Source organism: Anomaloglossus baeobatrachus, chromosome 1, assembly GCF_048569485.1.
Source record: "Anomaloglossus baeobatrachus isolate aAnoBae1 chromosome 1, aAnoBae1.hap1, whole genome shotgun sequence".
Taxonomy (NCBI): domain Eukaryota; kingdom Metazoa; phylum Chordata; class Amphibia; order Anura; family Aromobatidae; genus Anomaloglossus; species Anomaloglossus baeobatrachus.
This window is the reverse complement of record NC_134353.1, coordinates 208,651,172-208,670,837: the sequence shown is the minus strand read 5'-3', so window position 1 is coordinate 208,670,837 and position 19,666 is coordinate 208,651,172. Positions and strand designations below refer to the sequence as shown.

Sequence of the window (19,666 nt, the reverse complement as noted above, 5' to 3'; positions counted from 1 at the left end):
CACTACTCATTACAGGAATGAACACGAGAGAACAAGAGTAAAGTGCAAAAATAGACATCATTTTTATTGAATACACAACAAGACAAATATTTCATTAAAATGGTGCACTAACAATAAATCCTAGGGATGCCGACATAAAAGATTAGACCATTAGTTATAGCCAATCAGATAAGTCAAAAAAAAAAAAAAAAAAACCCACTAGTAAATATCTATATATATGGCAGCAACTAGCCTAAAAAGATCACAGTGGTTGGAAAAATACCCAGAAGAGGGGGGGACTGCAGAATGGGGTGTAAAATATGATCAGATCAAACCGTGGTTGCCCACCATGTAAGGGTGGGGAACCATGGTGATCCCGCTGGCTCTACTGTTACTGAACACTAATGCCCAGCAGAGAATCGGCATGGAGTAACAATATGGCACAAGTGTGCGATTAGAAAAAATTCCCTTACCTAAAGTGCTAAGGTGCAAACCAAACCAGCGCAGGAAAGCCAGCTGTAGACACAAGCAGTCCCTATGGGGTGTAAGAAGGCATCCCTCAGATCATCCTAGGGTCTCCATCCGACGCGCGTTTCGCGGGGATAGCTTTATCAAGGTGGAAAACCAAAGTCCACCTTGATAAAGCTATCCCCGCGAAACGCGCGTCGGATGGAGACCCTAGGATGATCTGAGGGATGCCTTCTTACACCCCATAGGGACTGCTTGTGTCTACAGCTGGCTTTCCTGCGCTGGTTTGGTTTGCACCTTAGCACTTTAGGTAAGGGAATTTTTTCTAATCGCACACTTGTGCCATATTGTTACTCCATGCCGATTCTCTGCTGGGCATTAGTGTTCAGTAACAGTAGAGCCAGCGGGATCACCATGGTTCCCCACCCTTACATGGTGGGCAACCACGGTTTGATCTGATCATATTTTACACCCCATTCTGCAGTCCCCCCCTCTTCTGGGTATTTTTCCAACCACTGTGATCTTTTTAGGCTAGTTGCTGCCATATATATAGATATTTACTAGTGGGGTTTTTTTTTTTTTTTTTTTACTTATCTGATTGGCTATAACTACTGGTCTAATCTTTTATGTCGGCATCCCTAGGATTTATTGGTAGTGCACCATTTTAATGAAATATTTGTCTTGTTGTGTATTCAATAAAAATTATGTCTATTTTTGCACTTTACTCTTGTTCTCTCGTGTTCATTTCTAATTGAAGGTATTTGCAAATATTATTACACCTACTAGATATTGGAATAGGATCTTTGACATGGGAATACCCCTTTAAGCCCCGGCCAGGTGTCTGACTTCAGATTATTCCCCTCCCTTCCAATAAAGTCAATTAGATTGAGTGATCCAGGTCTACAGACCATAATTCTGATCTAAAGACATCACTGCGAACTTTAAAATGACAATAATTACAATCAAAATAATCTGTATACGTTTCTTAAGCTTTTAAAGAAAAAAAAAAAAAAAAAAAAAATCAGACGCCTCAAATTTATTTTATTTTTTTATGAATGAGTAAAAATGTGCCTTATTTTTACAGACTGTTCTGGAATTACTGGACGATTGGCAACAATGCAATGCATTCCTATATACATGTAAATCATAAAAAATACGGTTAACCCCAAAAAATTAATATTTAGAAATAAAATTTCTTCAGAAAATAAAGTGTCACAATGATAAAGAATTGCCTGCAACCAGCAGACATGGGAGGAAAACCTGACTTCGTATTATTCATGCTGCACAGACATTGAATGGCGGAGCACTAGGTCAATATTTGCATCTTTTTGTAACTATCAAAACTCAACAAGACGAATAGCAGGCACCCGGCACGCAGTCAATCACGGATATTGTCCCAGCTCACGGAGTGGAGTTGTCAGTCTATCAGACAGATGCTTTCTATATGAGAGGAGTCAAGATTAAAAGAAAATAAAACCCCACAGAAAATTTCTGCCACATAACATGCTGATTCATTCCAAACACTCCGCTAAAACCTGTGAACACGAGAATATTGCCAAGGAAAACGCAGGATAAAAAGAGTCAGAGGATTAATCATTTCCATCACAAACTTGCAGCCTAATAAATCTCGCCAATGCATAATCCCAGAGCCTTAGAATTGGGAACTAAGATGCGTGACAGCCAACAGTACGGAAGAGTGTGTAAAATCCGAGTCTTCTGTCTATAGAGAATTTCCAAGACTATGTTGGCCTCATTCATTATCTTATTGCTTCATAGAATCAACTCTGTCAACAATACAGATTCACCAAGGAAGGAAGCAAGCCAAGCCACATCTACAGAGCACAAAGACCGCAAACAGGACTTCAATTGTTTATTAGTGACTCTGACTGTCGTGATCTTCCTCAAAGTTTGGAAAGACCCACTGTTTAGTTTCCTTCCTTAGTATGGGAGGTGAAGAGTATAAAAAGATATGTGGTTTAAAAGCCATAAGAAACAACAATGGGGTTATGAAGGACCCTGATAAAGGTTTGCTCATCACAGAAAATCTCTTCATTGGTGTGGGTCCCACCTCCAAGAGAACTATCAACCCTGAGAATGAAGCACCATGATTTAGGGCTGGAAGATAACTTTGGTCTCTTCTCTGGCCTAAAGGTAAACTAGCATGAACCCTATGACTTTCCAATATTTTTGTTGGCCACCTCTAAATAAGTCCCCCTACTGCCACTTAAGTGGGAAACTCAATTTCACGACTGGGGGGATACAGGTTTCCAGGAACAACATAGATATCTTTCCTTTCCTATCATTTATCAGACTAAGGCTTCCATCACACGTCCGTGTCTCCGGTACGTGTTTGGTCAGTTTCCTCACGTGCCGGAGACACAGGCACACGTAGACTTATTAAAATCCATGGGTCTGAGCTCACATGCGTGTTTTGCCATGGACCGTGTGTCCGTGTGAAGCATACGTGTGTCCGTGTACTCCACACGTAGACATGTCCGTTTTTCTACGGCATCATGGGTGTCACCCGAACTGCACGGATGTGATTCATGTGACACGCACCGGATAAAACACACATATCTGTGAAATAAAAAAAAGAGAATTTTGTTTACTTTCGTAAATTCTTTTTCTTATAGTTCCATATTGGGAGACCCAGACATTGGGTGTATAGCTTCTGCCTCCGGAGGACACACAAAGTACTACACTCAAAAGTGTAGCTCCTCCCTCTGAGCTTATACACCCCCTGGAGAACCAGATCTAGCCAGTTTAGTGCAAAAGCTGAAGGAGAATAGCCACCCACAAGTAAAAACAGAGCAAGAACCGGAACAACCGGAGACTCTGTCCACGACAACAGCCGGTGATAACACGCGGAACAAGAAACTGCCAACAGGCAACAGGGAGGGTGCTGGGTCTCCCAATACGGAACTATAAGAAAAAGAATTTACGGTAAGTAAACAAAATACTCTTTTTCTTTATCGTTCCTATGGGAGACCCAGACATTGGGACGTCTCAAAGCAGTCCATGGGTGGGAATAAACAGAAAAACTGAGAAGTAGGCGGAGCCTAACTTCACAAATAGGCGACAGCCGCCTGAAGGATGCGTCTGCCCAAGCTCGCATCTGCCGAAGCATGAGCATGCACTTGGTAGTGCTTTGAAAAGGTATGCAGGCTAGTCCAAGTGGCAGCCTGACAGACTTGCTGAGCCGTAGCCTAGTGCCTGAAAGCCCAAGAGGCACCGACAGCTCTGGTCGAGTGTGCCTTGATCCCCAGCGGGGGAGGCACCTGAGAACACTGGTAGGCATCCGAAATGGTCGACCTAATCCAATGGGCTAAGGTCGGCTTAGAAGCAGAGAGGCCCTTACGCCAACCTGTGGTTAGCACAAAAAGAGAGGTGCACCGCCTAAGAGCAGCGGTGCGAGACACATAGATCCGGAGCGCCCGCACCAGATCCAGAGTATGCAACGCTTTCTCAAAGCGATAAACAGGAGCCGGACAAAAGGAAGGTAGGGTAATGTCCTGCTTAAGGTGGAAAGGAGAAACCACCTTAGGGAGAAAGTCCGGAGTTGGACGGAGAACCACCTTGTCTTGATGAAAAACCAAAAAAGGTGACTCTGAAGAGAGCGCAGCCAAATCAGAGACTCTCCTGAGGGAAGTTATGGCCACTAGAAAGACCACTTTCTGTGAAAGATGAAACAAAGAAACCTCCCTAAGAGGCTCAAAGGGGGGTTTTCTGCAAAACCGTGAGAACCAAATTGAGGTCCCAGGGATCCAAGGGCCGCCGGTAAGGCGAAATGATGTGAGACGCGCCCTGCAAGAAGGTGCGGACCTGAGCCAGCCGGGCGATACGCCGCTGGAACAGCACTGACAGAGCCGAGACTTGTCCCTTAAGAGAGTTGAGGGACAGTCCCAGCTGCAGACCGGACTGTAGAAAGGACAGAAGGGTCGGCAAGGAAAAAGGCAAAGGAGGATGGCCAGAAGAGCGACACCAGGACAGGAAAATTTTCCAAGTCCTGTGATAGATCTTGGCAGAGGAAGACTTCCGGGCCCGAGTCATAGTGGAGATGACCTCAGGGGGGATTACCAGAAGCCGTCAAGATCCAGGACTCAAGAGCCACGCCGTCAATCTGAGAGCCGCAGAATTCTGTCGGAAAAACGGACCTTGTGAGAGAAGGTCTGGACGGTCCGGAAGATGCCACGGCACCTCTACGGACAGATGGAGCAGGTCTGGGTACCAAGCTCGCCTGGGCCAGTCCGGAGCAATGAGGATGACTCGACGGCCCTCCATTCTCATCTTGCGCAGAACTCTGGGCAAGAGAGCTAGAGGGTGAAACACGTAGGACAGACGAAACTGGGACCAGTCTTGAACCAGAGCGTCCGCGGCGAAGGCCTGAGGATCGTGGGAGCGAGCCACGTAAACCGGAACCTTGTTGTTGTGACGGGATGCCATTAGGTCCACTTCCGGAGTGCCCCACTTGCGGCAGATTGACTGAAACACTGCCGGATGCAGGGACCACTCGCCACTGTCCACGGTTTGACGGCTGAGATAATCTGCTTCCCAGTTTTCCACGCCTGGGATGTGGACTGCGGATATGGTGGACTTGGAGTCCTCCGTCCATTGAAGGATGCGTTGTACCTCCAACATTGCCAGGCGGCTGCGTGTCCCGCCTTGGTGATTGATGTAGGCAACCGCTGTCGCGTTGTCTGACTGGACTCGGATGTGCTTGCCCGCCAATAGGTGGTGAAAAGCTAGGAGAGCCAGAAGCACGGCTCTGGTTTCCAGCACATTGATCGAGAGGGCTGACTCGGACGGAGTCCAAGTGCCCTGCGCTCGGTGGTGGAGACATACTGCTCCCCAGCCGGATAGGCTGGCATCCGTGGTGAGGATCACCCAGGACGGGGCCAGGAAGGAGCGCCCCTGAGACAGAGAGAGGGGCCGAAGCCACCACTGAAGAGAGCTCCTGGTCTGTGGCGACAGAGCCACTAACCTGTGCAAGGAGGAAGGCCGCTTGTCCCAACAGCGGAGAATGTCCAGCTGCAGTGGCCGCAGATGGAACTGGGCAAAGGGAACAGCCTCCATTGACGCCACCATCTGACCCAGCACCTGCATCAGGTGCCTGATGGAATAACGGCGGGGCCTCAGCAGAGAGCGCACCGCCAGTTGGAGGGACTGCTGTTTGATTAAGGGCAACTTCACAAGTGCCGGCAAAGTCTCGAACTGCATCCCTAGGTACGTGAGCCTCTGGGTCGGAGTCAGAGTGGATTTGGGCAGATTGACAAGCCACCCGAATTGGGCTAGAGTGGCGAGAGTGAGCGAGACACTCCGCTGACAGTCTGTGCTGGATGAAGCCTTGACTAGAAGGTCGTCCAGGTAAGGAATCACTGCCAACCCCTGGAGGTGCAGAACCGCAACCACTGCTGCCATGAACTTGGTGAATACTCGAGGGGCCGTGGCTAACCCGAAGGGGAGAGCCACGAATTGGAAATGTTCCTCTCCGATTGCAAAACGTAGCCAACGCTGGTGTGAAACTGCAATTGGCACATGCAGATAGGCATCTCTGATGTCGATGGATGCCAGGAAATCCCCTTGGGTCATTGAGGCAATGACTGACTGCAGAGACTCCATGCGAAAATGCCGCACCTGAACATGCTTGTTGAGAAGCTTGAGATCCAGGATGGGCCGGAAGGAACCGTCCTTTTTGGGGACTAGGAAGAGATTTGAGTAGAAACCTCTGAACCGTTCCCGGGCGGGAACCGGTACAATTACCCCGTTGGCCTGCAAGGATGCCACGGCCTGAGAGAAGGCGGCGGCCTTGGAGCAGGGGGGAGTTGACAGAAAAAATCTGTTTGGCGGGCTGGAGAATTCTATCCTGTAGCCGTGGGAGATGATATCCCGCACCCACTGATCGGAGACATGTTGAAACCACACGTCGCCAAAGTGGGAGAGCCTGCCACCGACTAAGGACGTTGCTGGCGCGGACAGATAGTCAAGAGGAGGCTGCCTTAGTGGCAGCAGCTCCTGCGGTCTTCTGTGGACGCGCTTTTGTGCGCCAGTTGGATTTTTGGTCCTTGGCTGAGTTAGTGGACGAGGCCGAGGGCTTAGAGGACGACCAGTTGGAGGAACGAAAGGAACGAAACCTCGACTGATTCCTACCCTGGACAGGTTTCCTGGTTTTGGTTTGTGGCATGGAAGTACTCTTCCCGCCAGTAGCCTCCTTAATAATTTCATCCAGCTGTTCACCGAACAGCCTGGACCCAGCAAAAGGGAGTCCAGCAAGGAACTTCTTTGAGGAAGCATCTGCCTTCCACTCTCGAAGCCACAAGATCCTGCGGATAGCGAGGGAATTAGCCGAAGCCACCGCAGTGCGGTGAGAAGCCTCCAGCATGGCAGACATGGCAAAGGATGAAAAAGCTGAAGCTTGGGAAGTTAAGGTAACCATTTCGGGCATAGATTCCCTGGTGAGGGAATGCATCTCCTCCAGAGAAGCAGAGATGGCTTTGAGAGCCCACACTGCTGCAAAAGTTGGGGAGAACGAGGCCCCTGCCGCCTCATATACAGATTTGGCCAGAAGGTCAGCCTGGCGGTCAGTGGAATCCTTAAGAGAGGTGCCATCAGCCACTGATACAACGGTCCGGGCTGAGAGTCTAGACACCGGGGGGTCTACCTTTGGTGAATGAGCCCACTCCTTAACCACCTCGGGTGGAAAGGGAAAACAGTCATCAGAACTACGCTTTGGGAAGCGTTTGTCAGGACAGGCCCTAGGTTTGGTCACAGCGGCCTGAAAACTGGAGTGGTTAAAGAACACACTCTTTGTCCTCTTAGGCGAGGTAAACTGGTGCTTTTCTGCCAGAGAGGGTTGCTCCTCTGATACTGGCGGATTGAGATCCAGTACAGAATTAATGGACGCAATCAAATCACTAACATCTGAGCCACTTTCAGACAGATCAATGGGGCACATGGAGTTAGCCTCCGAGCCCCCTGTAAAGGCATCCTCCTCGTCCCGCGAGTCAGGTTCTGAAACAGAGCCGCGGGACGTGGAAGGAGAGGGAGCCCTGCGTCTCTTCTTAGGAGGACGGGGTCTGGGACCAGATGAGGAATCCTCTGTGAGCTCCGCTGAGAGAGCCCTAGCAGCAGAGGCACCCTGTGAAGGGGGCTGATGCATGTTCAGCAAAGTCCTGGACAGCTGTCCCATGGAGTCGGCAAAAGACTGGGAGATAGACCTAGATAAGGATTCTACCCAAGCCGGGGGTTCAGCCACAGGAGCCGGAGCAGCCGGAGAGACCACTGGGGGTGCGATTCCAGGCTGAGGCATCATCAGGTTAGAGCAGGCATCACAATGTGGATAGGTGTTCGGTTCAGGCAGTAGGAGCTTACATGCAGTGCACACTGAATACAGCTTTGGAGCCTTGCTCCTCGTGTGAGACATGCTGCTGGAGTGGGGGCTCTGCCAGAATGACCCCCAGAGAGTATATACAGAGGTCCACAACCAGAGGTTGTGGCTTACCAGACCGCTGGAGCGGTGTTGTGTGCCCTCCAGATCCCGAAGCCCGGACCCCCAAGCACCTCAGCAGGGATGCTGCAGCCAGTGCTGATCGCAGAGAAAACGCTGAGAAAATGGCGCCGGAGCGAAGGGAGGGGGCGGGACCTACTCTGAGAGCGGGATCTGGAGGGCCATAGAGACTTACAGGGGAGGAGACATGTACCCAGTGAGGAGTGTCCCTCCCCTGTGCAGAACGGCCGCTGGGCGGAGCCACGCTGTCCCTCTGCATGAATGACATGCGAGGGCAGTGAAACCGAAAGTAGGCCTCCGGCGAAGCCGGGGCCTAAATTTGAGCGGTGCGGCCGGCGCGCAGGCACCATCGGCGCGGTTCTCAGGCGACAGCCAGAGAACCCGCCGGAAATGTCATAAAAATCACTCAGCACACTCTCCCACCACAATAAAGTACAGGGACCCCCAATATATAAATGTCTCAGGTACTTAGCTTGCTGAGACGCAGGGTTCCAAGTCCCTGGGGATGGGTGCTCCGGTCCAGCAGGATCCTGAAGGGCTGCGGATGGAGACCGGTCTCCTGCCAAGCATGGAGAACCGTGCTGGCTCCCACTTCAAGCCAGAGCCCAGGAGGGATGGTGAAGGAGCACGGCATGTAAGGCTCCAGCCTTGGAATCAACCTTAACAGCACCGCCGACACAGTGGGGTGAGAAGGGACATGCCGGGGGTCCAGGCTTGGACCCGCTTTTCTTTAAACTCTTTCCAAAAATAAAAAATCAGATGAGAATGCATGTGTGGATGTATGCCTCCTGAACACAAAGCGATAAACTGGCTAGATCTGGTTCTCCAGGGGGTGTATAAGCTCAGAGGGAGGAGCTACACTTTTGATTGTAGTACTTTGTGTGTCCTCCGGAGGCAGAAGCTATACACCCAATGTCTGGGTCTCCCATAGGAACGATAAAGAAAGAATTTCTATACTCACCTTCTCCTGCCCTCCTGTCTCTGCTGCTGCTGTCACTTGCTTCCGACCCCGCTCATTATGCTCATCGCATATTCACTCCAGTGCAGCCCGGAAGCAACAGTAGCAGGGAGTCGGCAGGACCGTACACCAAAGATCAGCACCACGGACAGCAACGCCAGGGACAGGTGAGCAGAAAGTTCCCGTTCTCCGTGTGTTCTCTGTGTGTTATCCGTGATAACACACGTGTGCCATAAACACGGCACACAGAGGGCAATACGCACCTTTGACACGTCCGTGTGAAAGAGGCCTAAGAAAAAGGGATGAGAGAAGCTACCTTATCAGCTATGGCCTGCATCAGCTGAAATAATTATAATGTGGAAAGGTGCTATATATGATCCTACAAATGCTAGTATATGTAAACACTGATATGTTTAAGAGATATCTCCTTATTCACCAGCACCCAACATCAGATATGGCACTATACCTAGACGTGGGGAAAGGCAACACTGGCGGGACCCTAAACTATAATACTGATCACATCTAATAGTACAGTAGATCTAAACTTTGTCTCATTACCAACACATTTTGCTGTCAGCTCACCTGCACTGCCCCTACCCCCACATTGGATGCCTGTGACGGGAAGGCTGAAATAATGTTATTTGTAATAATGCACAACTCTGTAGAGCAGACCGCAGTGTGAGAGGACAACTGCAGATGTGTTTGTAATAAGGCCAAAATTTAGCTCTGCTGTACTGTGTTAGTAATATGCACACACAGATCTGCAGTGAGGTCAAACAGCAGCCATTATATATCCCACTAGTAAAACCCACTTTTTCTTAAAGGCAGAGTCTCAGTGAGATCTGCGTCCAGGCCAAAGTTTTTAAATATTAAGAAAAAGGTAGATTTATTTGGATTAATACATCGGATGATAAATATCAAAGTATCATGTTAGTTAACATGTACATTCTCACTAAACTTTGATGAAAGAGCTATGACTATTGGTGTTTGGGAAAATTACAGAAGAACAAAAGTTACAGAAGAACAAGCTGATATTAGACAGTAGCAGTTTAGTTGATATCTTAAAGGTTTTCTTAAAGACAGACGACCAATATGGTTTCCAGATGGCCAAGGGTGGAATGTAGTGCTAGAATCTTAGTGGCTATCAGGAATCCATATTAGTAGTCTGTCTTTAAGGAACCCTTTAAGATATTAGACAGTAACAGTTTAGTTTATTTCAACTTGCTGTTCTGTAATTTTCCCAAACTCCTGGCGTCAAAGCTCTTATCAATGTTTAGTGAGAATGCACATGTTTATAGTAAAGTAAAACATCTGGTACCAGGAGCCTTGGGCATGTCTCAATCAGTGACGTATTTGTCCGGTGTAGATTGACATCTACAGATTTGACCACTCAGAAGAGGGATACTATATTGGACAAATAGAACCTGTTAGAGTTTGTGTAACACTTGGTTATGCAAGCATTTGTTTTCAAAAAAAGATATAAACTGGTGAAGATTTCAGCAAAGTCAGAGGCCTGTTAACCTGTGGACTAAAAGGGGACACCCATGACACCCCAGTGTGGATCCCAGGAATTTTTCTGACGTCGCTGTTTTGCTTCTCACAGCTGATGTTCCCGAACAGATGATGTGTGTCACTCCTGGTGAAGTTTATTTTTATGTAGTGTACAATGTAAGTACTTTACCTTTGTGATTGATAATATGCAAAAGTGTACGCAATATCACACTATTTCCTATTTTCTATAATTATTGAATTATTATAATAAAATTAATCACCTTCTTTAAAGCAGTGTTCGACTTCTTTAAATACTTGGAAAAACACCCCCCAAAATAAGCGTGCAGTAAGAGGTTCAGGTATAAACCTTCACTCACAGTCAGCATTCATGGCTGTGCCCAAACAACTAAGAAGCGCGTCATCAGTTTTCATTACACACACACAAAGACCACTTTTTTTCATATATATACTTACAGGGATTTTGGATCTTGACTGAGGAGTCTGGGTCCGGGTGTTGCTTATGAATCACTTGTGTGCTAATTTGTTCAATGAGAATCTGAAAAACAAAAAATTAAAAGGGTTATTCCCATCTCCAAGATAATTTCCCACTATGTAGTAGGTGTAATAATATTAGTACATACCTACACTTAGACATGTAGTATAGTTCTCCTGATAGCCATGTCTCGTACCTCATGCGCAGGGCATTGCAGCTTAGGTAACCATGGCTACGTCTACTCATATGATGACAGACAGTTGCTCCTGTTCGTAACCATGGATACTCAAACGAAATTTCCCTACACATGAGGTAATGGACATGGCTTATCAGGAGAACTATACTACATTTTTAATTTGAAGTATTTGCGAATATTATTATTAATACACCTAAGATATATTGGGATAGGATCTTTGAGATGAGAATACCCCTTTAAGTCAACATTTGTTACTCAGATGGTACCATTGTAATCTATACATTTTGTTTCATATGAAGACTAAGATTCCCTTGCTGATTAGATGCAGGTCAGCCAAACCCACTGCATTTGAGGGACTGCAAGCCATCTAAAGCGTATGAAGGTGGCCCGACCAGCGTCGGACTGGCTACCGGAGGAACTGCAGTAATACCAGTTTTGGCCGCGGTTACCTACGCTGAGCTCCGGAGTGCAACCCGGCCTGTTCGCAGCTGAATGCAGGTAACTGCAGCCAGGACTGGTATTACCAGTATCCGCCAGTAATACCAGTCCTGGCTGATGTTACCTGCATTGAACCCCGGAGCTGTCACCTGAGCTGCGGAGTCCAGCCCGGCCAGTCTGCAGCTGTCATGGACTGAACTGTGATAGTCGGCGCTCACAGTTCAATCCTGCAACACCGGGGCCAGTCCAGGCTCCACTCCGGAGCTCAGGTGAGAGCTCCGGATTTCAGTGCAGGTAACTGCGGCCAGGACTGGTATTACTGCAGTTCTTCCGGTAGCCAGTCCTACACTGGGCCCAACCATAACCCAACATATGTGGAGAAAGAAGGATCAGGGCGGTTAAATTTCAACATGCTTGAGTCTATTTATCTCTCACAATAAAGCAAGATGACCAGCTCACATATTTTCAGCTTCCGGTGTGCTGGAATCACATGGCAAAAAACCCCCCAAAAAACGAAAAAAAAGGAAAAAAATGCCAGCATCATAAAAATTGCTAAATGTATTAGAACAAGCACTAAAAATTGTACATGGTGCGATAAAAATACGCGTTTCGAATGAGAGTTCTTTTTCAAAGTTGATAAAAAACTCACGTGCGAAACGCGTTGCTTTTTATCGCGCCATGTACAGATTTCGTGCTTGTTCTAATACATTTGTGAACTTTTATAGAGCTGGATTTTACTCATTTTTTTCTATTTATTATTCCCCATTGAAAAAATATACATAAGGTATTGGAAGGAACCGCAGGCGTCCCAGCCAGGGGTAAGGGCATGTTAAGGAAAAATTATTTTTACATTACCTCAAACAAAACATTGTAAGTTGTAACGCTGATTGTTTTTGCCTCTAGCATTAGCCTCTCAGACAACAATGAGAACAGTCCATGGCCCTGCATAACCTCCAGCTTCCTCCTGTAGCAAAAAAAGAGCAAAAATGAACATAATCTGATATACAAGCATCTTAAACTGGTCAGATATAAAATTTGCTAATGAAAGAATTGCGTTAGGACAGCCACTTGTATTAAACTTTGGCCTTTGCCACACTGTGCCATATTTAAGCCTATTTTTATGACATGAAGACATCCTACACCATCCTAACTGGCACCTGTCCCATCATCAATCTATGACACTTTTCTGTCAGTGTAGACAAAACTAGCGCGATTTGCTAATTAAAGGGATTTGCCAATTTCTTTCACAGGCACCCACCCGGAAATATTTTCTGGTCAGTGTAGCAAGATGGCAGATATTAGGGAGTGTTTTTCCCATTAACTCATTAATTAATATGAATTTTCATTTAACTCATTAGTGACCAATGATGTACAGTACATCATCATAGATCCCTTAGGAATGTATGAAGAAGGCTCGGGAGCGGACCTTGGTTGATACCCAGCAGATGTCAGCTTGGTCACATAGCTGGCATCTGCCTGTAAAGCAACGTGCACACAAGAGGAGGATAGATAGAGATTATATATAAAATATATAAAATATATATATATATATAAAATATATATATATATATATATATATATATAAAATATATATATATATATATATATATATAAAATAAATATATATATATATATATATAAAATATATATATATATATATATATATATATAAAATATATATATATATATATATATATATAAAATATATATATATTTTATTATATATATATATATATATATATATATATTATATTATATTTTATATATTTTATATATATATATATATATATATATATATATATATATATATATATATATATATATATATATATATATATATATATATATATATATATATATATATATATATATATATATATATATATATATATTTTTTTTTTTTTTAAGCAGATCCTCTCCAGAATTCTCCTCGAAAACCTACTTCAAGAAATACTTTTGCTAAACTCTTACAATTAATTTCTATTGGAAATCCACTTAGATGTTCATATGAGGATTTTTACTTTTTTTTTTTTCCCCAAAAAAGATATTCTGAAAAAGAACTTCAACCTCTGACAGCAGCATTACAATGACATCATTGCTCTTCCCTGTTGATATGATTGGCCAAATAACCATGGCTCTTCTCACCCTGATAATACTTGCCCTCCGTTGTCAGCTGCACCCTTGGGCTGGTTATTAAAAATAGAGCTGAGCCCAGGCCGTATGTTTAAATTATTTATTTAAAATTAAAATACATTTTAAAAAAAATAACGTGTGATCCCCTCTATTTTTGATAACCAGCTAAGGTAAAGCTGACAGCTGAGGGTTGCAGCCCACAGCTATTTGTTTTACCAGTGCTGGTTAACAAAAATAAGTTGGGAGCCCAAGTCATTTTTAATCCTTATTTTTCACAACCACATAGTCATCTTATTAACATACAAACAGTACCTGAACACCAAACACGGACCCGGACTTTACAAAAGAAAGAAAAAAAAAAGTCAGGGTTCGAGTTTGAGCCGCAGACACCCGATGTCCGATGCAAACCCTGAACTTTACAGTTCCGGTTTGTTCATCCCTACATGCAAGTCCACATTGTGTCTGAGTTACAATCAAGTCTATAACTGCAAAGTGATCTGCAACTTAAGACTAAACATGTAACAAGTATGGATTTATGTGATAGTCTTGCCACAGGTCATTATACCCTTCCCACCACAACTATTGGATGAGATAATCGAAGTTCATATTAATCAATAGGTCTTGGAATAATACATTTTCACAATTGGATGTATTTAAAAAAAAAAAAAATATGTCCCTGTGGTGAGATAATCTTATATATGTGTCCCTGCTATGTGCTGTGTAATGGCCGTGTCTGACCGTACAGGGACCTGGTCTGATCATACCACATCTCCTGGACAGCAGAGGAAGTAAAAGTGTAAAAAGACCTTACACTATGGGATGCCAGCTGATTCTTTTTGAGAAGTTAAACATTTAGATGCCTATTTTTTTTATGTTTTACCTTACAAAGAATACATTTGCAATCCAGTGCTGTAATGTCTGTATACTTTTTTTTTTTCACTTCCTCCCCGGCCCAGGAGATGTGGTATGATCAGACCAGGTCCCTGTACGGTCAGACACGGCCATTACACAGTACATAGCAGTCACACATGTATAAGAATATCTCAGCACAGGAACATTTTTAAACACATCCAATTGTGGAACTTCTTATTATTCCAAGATCGATTGATTAAAATCAATTTTAGTGGGAAAGCCCCTTTAATAGGGGACAATCCACAGCATGTGGTCTGTGCCAATAATACACTTCCTATAACTTCTATTTACTTAAAAAAAATAAGTAAAGTTGCAGATTTTGGCATTTACATGAACGACACAATATATACAATAACCGGCTTATGATTGACATCAAAATACTGATCAATTAATCCTTGTTATAAGTGTTACTACAAAACATTGTCGTAATGGTCTCACTTACTTGGGTGACAAGTGCTTCAAAAAATATCCCAGGACTTTTAATCCCTGGACTCGGATTCCTTCACTTTTGGATGCCAGGAGTTTAAATATGACCCTTTAGTATTTGGGAGGAAAAAACAAATCTGTAACTCTCTCTCTAAATATGATTCTCAGAAAATTAAAACACTAAAACGCAAGTATTTTATTGCACCTCAAACCATTCCTTTGATCGAAAGCTGGAATCATTGAGCTCGGGTGCTCTGACATCAGCGCAACAAGTAACTGCAGGACGTCCATCAAGTTGTCGTCCTAGGTAGAGTGGATCAAATGAGAAAAGTAAAGACGTACAGTGGTGACACTTTCCGTTATAATCTCTTGTACAACGTTAATGGTACGATTGTGTTGTAAATGTAAGTCACATGACTGCCCAGATGACTACAGAAATTGAAACCCCATAAGCAATGCCACCTAGTGGCCAAACTGCACACCAAGAAGTTGTACTATTATATTTACAGTTTCCTTACCTCATGGATTGTCAGAAGGTAGTTGAGAATGGCCTGCAATTCATCTTCTTTGACCCCATAATCCTATAAAATAGCAAAAATGAATTAAAAGTCTATAGAATGACACGTATAGGTTCAAAGTAGAATACAAAATTAGGTTCCCCTGATAAATAATACTTCCAATTAAATAATAAGCCAATTTCACGCAAACAGTGCACATATTTACATATGAACAACCACACATCTACAAAGTGGATACTCTGTGGCACCTATATAACTGGATTAGTATGACAGCATCACTCTCCTCCATCAATAACCAATCATCCATAATGAAAAAATTGTTATGAACACACAAAAGTTAAAAAAAATAAATAACTTAATGCACTGTGATAAAATAGTCAAACAATTTAGTTCCACTTTGGAAATATACATGTACAGAAAAAGCATGGATTGGTGCCCAAATATATCTATCTATCACACACATACTAATTATATATATATATATATATACATACATATATATACACACATATATATATATATATATATATATATATATATATATATATATATATATATATATATATATATATATATATATATATATATATATATACATATATATATATATACACACATATACATATATATACACATATATATACACATATATATACATATACATATATATACACACATATATATACATATATACACATACATATATATATACACATATATATACATATATACACATACATACACATATATATACATATATACACATACATACATATATACATATATACACATACATACATATATACATATATATATATATATATATATATATATATACATATATATATATATATATATATATATATATATATATATATATATATATATATACATATATACATATATATATACATATATACATATTATATATATATATTATATACATACACACACACACACACACACACACACACACGGTGTAAATGAGTACAACCCCTATGAAAAGAAGGGAATTTTGTTTACTTACCGTAAATTCCTTTTCTTCTAGCTCCTATTGGGAGACCCAGACAATTGGGTGTATAGCTTCTGCCTCCGGAGGCCACACAAAGTATTACACTCAAAAGTGTAACCCCTCCCCTCTGCCTATACACCCTCCCGTGCATCACGGGCCCATCAGTTTTGGTGCCAAAGCAGGCAGGAGGAAACTTATAAATTGGTCTAAGGTAAACTCAATCCGAAGGATGTTCGGAGAACTGAAACCATGAACCAAAGAACAATTCAACATGAACAACATGTGTACACAAAAGAACAACAGCCCGAAGGGAACAGGGGCGGGTGCTGGGTCTCCCAATAGGAGCTAGAAGAAAAGGAATTTACGGTAAGTAAACAAAATTCCCTTCTTCTTTGTCGCTCCATTGGGAGACCCAGACAATTGGGACGTCCAAAAGCAGTCCCTGGGTGGGTAAAGAATACCTCGATTAAAAGAGCCGTAAAAACGACCCCCTCTTACAGGTGGGCAATCGCCGCCTGAAGGATCTGCCTACCTAGACTGGCATCCGCCGAAGCATAGGTATGCACCTGATAGTGTTTTGTGAAAGTGTGCAGACTCGACCAGGTAGCCGCCTGACACACCTGCTGAGCCGTAGCCTGGTGCCGCAATGCCCAGGACGCACCTACGGCTCTGGTAGAATGGGCTTTCAGCCCTGTAGGAACCGGAAGTTCAGACGAACGGTAGGCTTCAAGAATCGGTTCCTTGATCCACCGAGCCAGGGTTGACTTGGAAGCCTGCGACCCCTTACGCTGGCCAGCGACGAGGACAAAGAGCGCATCAGAACGGCGCAGGGGCGCCGTGCGAGAAATGTAGAGTCTGAGTGCTCTCACGAGATCTAACAAGTGCAAATCCTTTTCACATTGGTGAACTGGATTAGGACAAAAAGAAGGTAAGGAGATATCCTGATTGAGATGAAAAGGGGATACCACCTTAGGGAGAAATTCCGGGACCGGACGCAGAACCACCTTATCCTGGTGAAACACCAGGAAGGGGGCTTTGCATGACAGCGCTGCTAGCTCAGACACTCTCCGAAGTGACGTGACTGCCACTAGGAAGACCACCTTCTGCGAAAGGCGTGAAAGAGAAACATCCCTCATCGGCTCGAAAGGTGGTTTCTGAAGGGCCGTTAGCACCCTGTTAAGATCCCAGGGTTCTAGCGGACGCTTGTAAGGTGGGACTATGTGGCAAACCCCCTGCAGGAACGTGCGGACCTGCGGAAGCCTGGCTAGACGCTTTTGAAAAAACACAAAGCGCCGATACTTGTCCCTTGAGAGAGCCGAGAGACAAACCCTTGTCCATTCCGGATTGAAGGAAAGACAGAAAAGTGGGCAAGGCAAACGGCCAGGGAGTAAAACCCTGATCAGAGCACCAGGATAAGAAGATCCTCCACGTCCTGTGGTAGATCTTGGCGGACATCGGTTTCCTGGCCTGTCTCATAGTGGCAATGACCTCTTGAGATAACCCTGAGGACGCTAGGATCCAGGACTCAATGGCCACACAGTCAGGTTGAGGGCCGCAGAATTCAGATGGAAAAAAAGGCCCTTGAGACAGCAAGTCTGGTCGGTCTGGTAGTGCCCACGGTTGACCCACTGTGAGATGCCACAGATCCGGGTACCACGACCTCCTCGGCCAGTCTGGGGCGATGAGGATGGCGCGGCGGCAGTTGGACCTGATCTTGCGTAACACTCTGGGCAGCAGTGCCAGAGGAGGAAAGATATAAGGCAGTCGAAACTGCGACCAATCCTGAACTAATGCGTCTGCCGCCAGAGCTCTGTGATCTTGAGACCGTGCCATGAATGCCGGGACCTTGTTGTTGTGCCGGGACGCCATTAGGTCGACGTCCGGCGTTCCCCAGCGGCAACAGATCTCTTGAAACACGTCCGGGTGAAGAGACCATTCCCCTGCGTCCATGCCCTGGCGACTGAGAAAGTCTGCTTCCCAGTTTTCTACGCCCGGGATGTGAACTGCGGAGATGGTGGAGGCTGTGGCTTCCACCCACAGCAGGATCCGCCGAACTTCTTGGAAGGCTTGACGACTGCGTGTGCCGCCTTGGTGGTTGATGTACGCCACCGCCGTGGCGTTGTCCGACTGAATTCGGATCTGCCTGCCCTCCAGCCACTGCTGGAACGCCTTTAGGGCTAGATACACTGCCCTTATTTCCAGAACATTGATCTGAAGGGAGGACTCTGCCGGAGTCCAGGTTCCCTGAGCCCTGTGGTGGAGGAAGACCGCTCCCCACCCTGACAGACTCGCGTCCGTCGTGACCACAGCCCAGGATGGGGGCAGGAAGGATTTTCCCTTCGACAAAGAAGTGGGAAGAAGCCACCACTGAAGAGAGGCTTTGGCTGCCCGAGAAAGTGAGATGTTCCTGTCGAGGGACGTCGACCTCTTGTCCCATTTGCGTAGAATGTCCCATTGGAGTGGACGCAGATAAAACTGCGCAAATGGAACTGCCTCCATTGCTGCCACCATCTTCCCTAGGAAGTGCATGAGGCGCCTCAGGGGGTGTGACTGGGCTCGAAGGAGAGATTGCACCCCTGTCTGTAGTGAACGCTGTTTGTCCAGCGGTAGCTTCACTATCGCTGAGAGAGTATGAAACTCCATCCCGAGGTAAGTCAGCGATTGGGTCGGTGTCAATTTTGACTTTGGGAAATTGATGATCCACCCGAACCTCTGGAGAGTCTCCAGAGCAGTGTTCAGGCTGTGTTGGCGTGCCACCCTGGAGGGTGCCTTGACTAGAAGATCGTCTAAGTAAGGGATCACCGAGTGTCCCTGAGAGTGTAGGACTGCTACCACTGTTGCCATGACCTTGGTGAAGACCCGTGGGGCTGTCGCCAGGCCGAAAGGCAGTGCCACGAACTGAAGGTGTTCGTTTCCGATGGCGAAACGCAGGAAGCGCTGATGCTCTGGTGCAATCGGCACGTGGAGATAAGCATCCCTGATGTCGATTGATGCTAGGAAGTCTCCTTGGGACATCGAGGCGATGACGGAACGGAGAGATTCCATCCGGAACCGTCTGGTTTTCACGTGTCTGTTGAGCAGTTTGAGGTCCAGAACGGGACGGAATGATCCGTCCTTTTTTGGTACCACAAACAAGTT

General features: G+C 45.1%; 1 protein-coding gene across 2 annotated transcripts in view; it reads right to left on the bottom strand.

The window, feature by feature from the left end:
• LRBA (LPS responsive beige-like anchor protein) overlaps positions 1-19,666 on the bottom strand; it is an 805,540-nt gene that overhangs the window by 729,581 nt on the left and 56,293 nt on the right. For both annotated transcript variants that reach the window (XM_075347936.1, XM_075347944.1), the window contains exons 13-17: positions 15,517-15,579; positions 15,204-15,301; positions 15,015-15,107; positions 12,383-12,491; positions 10,875-10,956 (exon numbers count right to left, since the gene is read on the bottom strand). In XM_075347936.1, coding sequence (XP_075204051.1) covers positions 10,875-10,956; positions 12,383-12,491; positions 15,015-15,107; positions 15,204-15,301; positions 15,517-15,579 — 445 coding nt within the window. The remainder of the gene's footprint in view (positions 1-10,874; positions 10,957-12,382; positions 12,492-15,014; positions 15,108-15,203; positions 15,302-15,516; positions 15,580-19,666) is intronic.